The following is a 6462-nucleotide window of genomic DNA, read 5'->3' on the forward strand; positions in this document are numbered from 1 at the left end:
CCATTGAGAATATTGGATTTGCGCATTTATTGCAATATGTAGGTCTATTTCTTAAGGCATAGAAGGGATGTCTCTATGCATCGACACAAAAATATTACTATTGGAGCAAAATGTCTCTAAGTCAACAAGATTTATGTCTCGAGACATAATGATTATTGAGTATGCCATATGTTTCAGTCAAATTTGGAAGATAATCTTCCAGTAAACTCTATTTATTTGTTTCTATCGAAGTCTGATTAGTCTGATTATTTTATTATTATTTGACTATAAAATTAGTTTATAAATACACTTGTTTACAACCTTAGAAAATACACTAATTAAATATTAAAATTCATAACACTTTTGGAGAATTTTGTGTTTACGTTTTGAGGGTTTCTTGTTTTCGGGCTTCGAAATTTAGTTTTTATCTCCTCTTTTGTACTCTTCGTTATTTTGTTATTATAATAAAATCATATTTGTCCATAATTTTTTATCCTTTTTGAAGAGATTTTTCCACGTTAAATTTATGTCCAATTTCTCAATTTTTTTCTTATTTGTTGCTTAATCGAGTCGAACCCCAATAATCACCATGTCTCAAGACTTCTTTGTTTCGAGATATTTTACCTCATGAAGCAAAAATTTAACTTCAAAAAAGCTTTATATCTTGAGATATAGCAAAATGCCTGAAGTCAACAAGACTAATGTCTTGAGGGCTTAGAAGGCTATCTCAGACATTTCACCCGTAAAGCAAAACTTAAACTTCAATGCTTTATGGCTTCCTAAAGCAAAGTTCGCATTCAATGTTTTATATCCTAAGATATTGTTAAGAAAATGCAATATTTTGAATTTAAAAAAACTGATCTGCTTAAACTTTTGTAAAATAGCATGCCATTTGGAAATTTTAATTTTGAGTTTATAACACTTAACAAATTTGACTAAAAATTAAAATTTATTTTATTATAAAATTAAAAATAAAATCATGGTTTATGATTATTAGCTAATAATGGATTGGATTGTTGAAAACTGAATATTTTCAATTGTTGACATCACATTACAAAACTTAATAGTCAAGTCATTGATTGATTGATGGCATTAAATAAAAGCAAAGAAGTAAAACATATCAATATGCATTGGCCTTGCACATGAACATATCAATATGCATTGGCCTTGCACATGGCATTTATTCAATTTGAAAAAATTTCAAAACTCACATAACATGGCTCCATGGAACATGGAACAGCAAAGCATGAAAACCGCATAAACATGGCGATTGGAATCAACTTCAAAATAGTGCTTATACAAGAAATTCAAATCAAACCCTTTAATAATATTAAAAAAAAAACCTTCAATAGCAAGAAAAACAAAGAGTTAAAATACCTAAAGGAATTTACTCCATAAACGCAAACCCATAATCAACGACAATACCGTTTTGCCTTCATAATCTATTAATTCATGCAATTAGGAATGGCAGAACGGTAAGCATAAAAGCTTCGTATGTAAAAGTCGCATTACCACTGTACATGGCATCCTTCTCCTTGAATTTCTCAGTTAGTCCCTACACAAAGAAACGAAGAACCAAACACTGATTAGAAATTGAGCCACCCATCAAGTTAAATGAGGAGATGAGTAGAAAAAGAGAGCTCACTTTAACTGTAAGGCAGCACCTGCATTTAAAAAAGAAAGAAAGAATAGTTATTATGATAGATATAAATTGCTCAAGTTTTTATGATATGACTAAATCAATTAAGGTGATAAATAGTGGTCGTACTCGATGAAGTTGTCATATTCAATGGCCTTGTTTTTGCCTCCAGTTTTATCAAACTTTGAGACAAGCAAATCCAAAACAACAGGAGAGACTGAAAATCCGAGACTCAAAAGTGCTTCTCTCAGTTCATTGGCATCTATTTTGCCACTCCTGTCCCTATCGAATCTCTCAAAGATGGCCTGCACCAAACCCATTTTTTTAACTGATTAAACCCACAAATGCAATGATGAATACTGTTCTTTCATTTAAAAATACTACGGTTCTGATGGAAATTACCCTCCAATTCTGAAGACTATAGAACACTGAAGTGAACTCCTTCGGACCTGTATTCAGAAATTTTATGAAAGACTAGTTAAAATGTTGATAAAAATTACTGATATGTTCATTTATAAAATTTATTGTACTAAGCAAGAAAATCAAGAAAACCAATTCAAACTTAAATATTCGGTTCGGATTCGATTATTTTCAATTAACAAGTTAAAAAGATCTTAATTCTTCAAAACACAACCGAATTTTATATTTATTTAATTTAAAATTCTTTATAATGTAGGGCAGCTGAAAAATAAAATTATAATAATACAATATAAATATATTATATTTAAATTACTAAAAATAACTTCAAATTATTATACGATTATTTTAATTTTTTTTAAAAAATAATGAATTTAACCAATTAAAACTGATGAAATTCATTAGTGAGTCAATTCAATTTTTTTAAAAACTAGAATTTTATATTTTAAAATCGAACCGAACCGAGAGGTATCAGTCCTAATCATGCCCACCGCAGAAATCAAACAAACATTGTCAAATTGAAAAAAAATAATGCATGTGAAGTAAATCAATCACTTATACCCAACGAAATAATATATTAAAAATTACATATATATATATGAGAAGTGTCTTTAGGTTTTTTTTTTTTGGGGGGGGGTTCAAAGAGAAGTTAAGTGATTGCCGTTAAAAGACTGCGTGATGATATGAAACATGATTAACAAGTTTTTTTTTTTGAAAGGGATGATTGACAAGTTTTTTTAAGAAAATAAAGTATTTATACAATTTTCTTATTTTATTTTAATTTGTGTGTCGAAAGTTCATAGACAGTATTTGACTCAGCATTAGTACGAGTCAGTAAGGCGATTCAATAATGTCAATATCAAAATATTCATACCGGAAGCCGTAATTAAGAAAATTATTTTTATGAACAGAAACAAAAATGAATTAACTAATTAATAAAACCCCGACAACAAGTTACGTCATCTTTTCAGTGTGCGGAAATGGACAAGGAGTGGATATTTTGGAAAATATCTTCCCATCTCCCTTGAAATGGACCAAAATACCCATATACCATTAGCCAAGTACATGAGAAGGTTGTTTAAGTCATTACGCTACAGTATTACAAATGTTCGCTTTTTTTTTCAAAATCAATTGACCTAATAATTCAATTGCAATTGGGGCCGAAAAGCATCGAAAGAGTTACAATAAAAGTAGAAGGAAAAGGGAACTGACCGATCTTTCTGGTGTTAGTATTAGTGAAGAGATACATGAGCAAACGAACAGTTCTCAAACTGAAGCTTTGGTTATACGAAGAAAGCGCCCTTTGCAACTCTTTATCATCAATAAACCCACTTCCATCTTGATCAGCCATTTGAAAGCAGGCAACGACGTTAGGATCTGTCCCCGGTGGAAATGCCGACGGCAACAGAGATGCGAACGGGCTCGCATAGCCTCCTGCGGGAGGATAGCTTCCGCTGTGAACTGGAGGAGCACCACCGACGCCATGCGCTTGGTGCTTGTCCTTTGGTGGTTTCTCGCCTGGAGGGGCAGAGTAGGGAGCAGAAGGTGCGCCGTATGGTGCAGCGGCGTATGGAGTACCGTACGGTTGAGGTGGCGGCGGTGCTCCAGCTGTGTATGGAGCGGCTGTGTAAGGCTGAGCTGGTGGGGAACCGTAACCGTAGCCGGGAGGGTGTTGAGGGTATCCACCGGACATGTTTAGAATTATTTCCGAACAGAAATGAGCTTTTTGCTTCGTTCTGTCTTTAGTTTCTTTGATAATTGATATTTATAAAGCTATAGTTTGTCAAAGTAGGTTGAATTTTGTATAATATTGCGGGATTGCCATTCTTTGACTTAATTGATAAGTTTAGACTTTTCGTTTTTCTAATTAAAAAGAAAAGAATTATTACCTGTTCCCGCGTATGTATGAACTGCAAGTGGATTACTGGCAAAAGAAAACTGCAAGTGGATGTAACTTTTTTCGTTGAGAATATTGGGTTAGCTAATAGGCCTTTTGAAATTTATTTATCCCTTTAACTCGGTTTTAAAATTATTAGGTCGATTTTTAGGGAAAATTAGTTTAGTTGGACGAGTTTTTCATACATATATAAAAAAAGTTGGTCTAGTTGGACACGTTTTCACTTTTAAGTTGTAAATTTTAATTTGTTTAATTTAATTATTTCTTTGATTGAATACTTAAATATTAGTGGTTTTGTCTTTTAATTCTAGGTTCGATTCTTTTTCCATTCATATTTCATTTTATTTCATGTTGTTTTAAGTTTTTTTTTAGCTTCCTTAGTTAGATGATTAAATACTTATTATTTCATCCTTAAGATCCAATTTCAATTCTCCCTTTTTAAGCACATTTGTAATTTTTATTTCATATTGTTTCAATTTTTATTAATTAATAAATATATTGTTTTCAGTTTTTATATTTTAATTAAAAACTCTTTTATTCATAAAATAAAATAATAAATATGTAATTATATAATAAAAACATATACTTTACATATATCATTATGTTAAAAATATTTGAAATTAATAACTCCTTTATATATAATATAAACATAAACTAATTTGTTTGATATATTTTTCTTTATATATCATATTTCTTTGTCAAATATTTATTTTCTCTACGTCTATTGTGGGTATGGTGATTTCAAAAATTATAAAATGAAATAATTATTTCAAATATAATAATTATTTTTATATGTTAAATATTACAAATATAGTTGTTTTTTAATCTACATTATGAGTATGATATTTCAAACATTTTTATATGTGAAATATTTCAATTAATTATTTGAAAAATCATTATGTTTATATGTGAAATATTTTAAATACACATACAAAATATTTACTAATTTACTAAAAATAATTATATTTGCAATAATCATTTAATTTTATGAATAAAAGAGTTATTAATTAAAAAGATGAATTAAAATAAAAAATTGAAAGTAATATATTTATTAATTAAAAAAACTTGAAATGGTATGAAATAAAATTACAAATGTGTTTAGAAAAGGGGAATAAAACATGGGTCTCAAGAATGAAATCATTATTCTTTAACTATTTAACTAAAGAAGCTAATATGTTAAAAATATTCATTAAAAAAAAAGAAGAAGCTTAAAACAACATGAAATAAAAAAATATAAACATTTGTAGGAGAGGAATTGAACTTGGGACTTAAGGACAAAACCACTAATTTTAAACCATTTGACCAAAGAAATTAATTATATTAAAAAAGTAAAAAATTGCAACTTAAAGGGAAAGAGCGTCAAACTCGCAAGCTTTCTTGACACATGTATGGAAAGCTTGTCCAACTGGATGTGCTTCCCTTCAAAATTGGCCTTCTTCCCTAAATAATTTTAAAACCGACCTAATGCTTAAATAAATTTCAACATCGGTATATGGCCCTATATTAGAGCTCATATAATTTTATTTATTTGTTTATTTTAATAGGATAGAATAAAATTATTTGAGATCGAACATTTTTCATGCTTACAATATGATATTCTTTAATTATAAAAATTTTAAAATCATTGTTCAATTAGTCATATTTATCATTTTCCATCTAATTCTATTAATTGGTGTTACTTTATGATCAAGATATGACGTGAAATTTTTTTTTGTGTTAGAATAAATTTAATCCTAAATTTTTTATTTTCAATCAATTTAAATAATTTTATTTAAAATTATAAACAAATATATTGAAAACCAATTTTACCAAAATATAATTTTGTACTTTAACTATCATCATATTCATCAATCTTTAACCAAATCCCCTATCCCTTTCTTATTAACGAACCACTTGTGAGATTTTAGGGAAAAAAATAAAAATTCCTCTCTTTCTCTCTCTCCCTCTCTCCTTCCCTCTCTCTCTCTCTCTCTCTTATTGTAGATGAGAACTAACCTTAACCATTGATGTAATTCGGTCTCTACCATTGAATCTAGATGAGCTTAACTATAAATATAAAGCCTCCCTTCATTTGTATTCATTCCATTCTTGAGTTAAAGAATACTTTTGAGAGCATTTACTCAAACACTTGGTGTGTTTTTCTTTTATTGCGGCGTTTCTATTCAAATTCAAGTCCTTTCATCTTTTCGAGTTGCTTTTTCTTTATTTCAGTGCCTTAGAGAATTTCCCATGAGAATTCTCATACTTAGAGAGATGCCCGGTTTTCCATAAGGACTTGAAGATAAAAGAATTGTGAGTGAATTAAATTAAATAATGAGTTGGCAGAGTCCCTACTGAGAAATTTAGAAAATTTAGTAGCTGATGAGTAATTAGTTGGGTTTCAATTTTGGTTTGGTTAGGATGGAACAGACTAGTTCCGTAAGTGGGAGACACAATGATTACGGTGATAGGCTATTAAAGGTTGGGAGATCTTGAAGAGGAGTTATATATATTTGGGAGAGACAAGATGTTCTTGCAAAAGGAATTCCTA

The 6462-nt window shown here is 29.5% G+C and overlaps 1 protein-coding gene across 1 annotated transcript; it reads right to left on the minus strand.

The window, feature by feature from the left end:
* Positions 1-1090: 1090 nt before the first annotated feature.
* On the minus strand, positions 1091-4023 carry LOC107933445 (calcium-binding protein CBP). The gene is made up of 5 exons (XM_016865656.2): positions 3248-4023; positions 2021-2067; positions 1748-1923; positions 1625-1643; positions 1091-1534 (listed from the first exon to the last, which is right to left on the minus strand). Exons 1-5 carry the CDS (start codon positions 3726-3728, stop codon positions 1430-1432), a joined length of 828 nt encoding a protein of 275 aa, XP_016721145.2. The 5' UTR covers positions 3729-4023; the 3' UTR covers positions 1091-1429.
* Positions 4024-6462: the final 2439 nt, after the last annotated feature.

Source organism: Gossypium hirsutum, chromosome A02, assembly GCF_007990345.1.
Source record: "Gossypium hirsutum isolate 1008001.06 chromosome A02, Gossypium_hirsutum_v2.1, whole genome shotgun sequence".
In the NCBI taxonomy this organism is placed as follows: domain Eukaryota; kingdom Viridiplantae; phylum Streptophyta; class Magnoliopsida; order Malvales; family Malvaceae; genus Gossypium; species Gossypium hirsutum.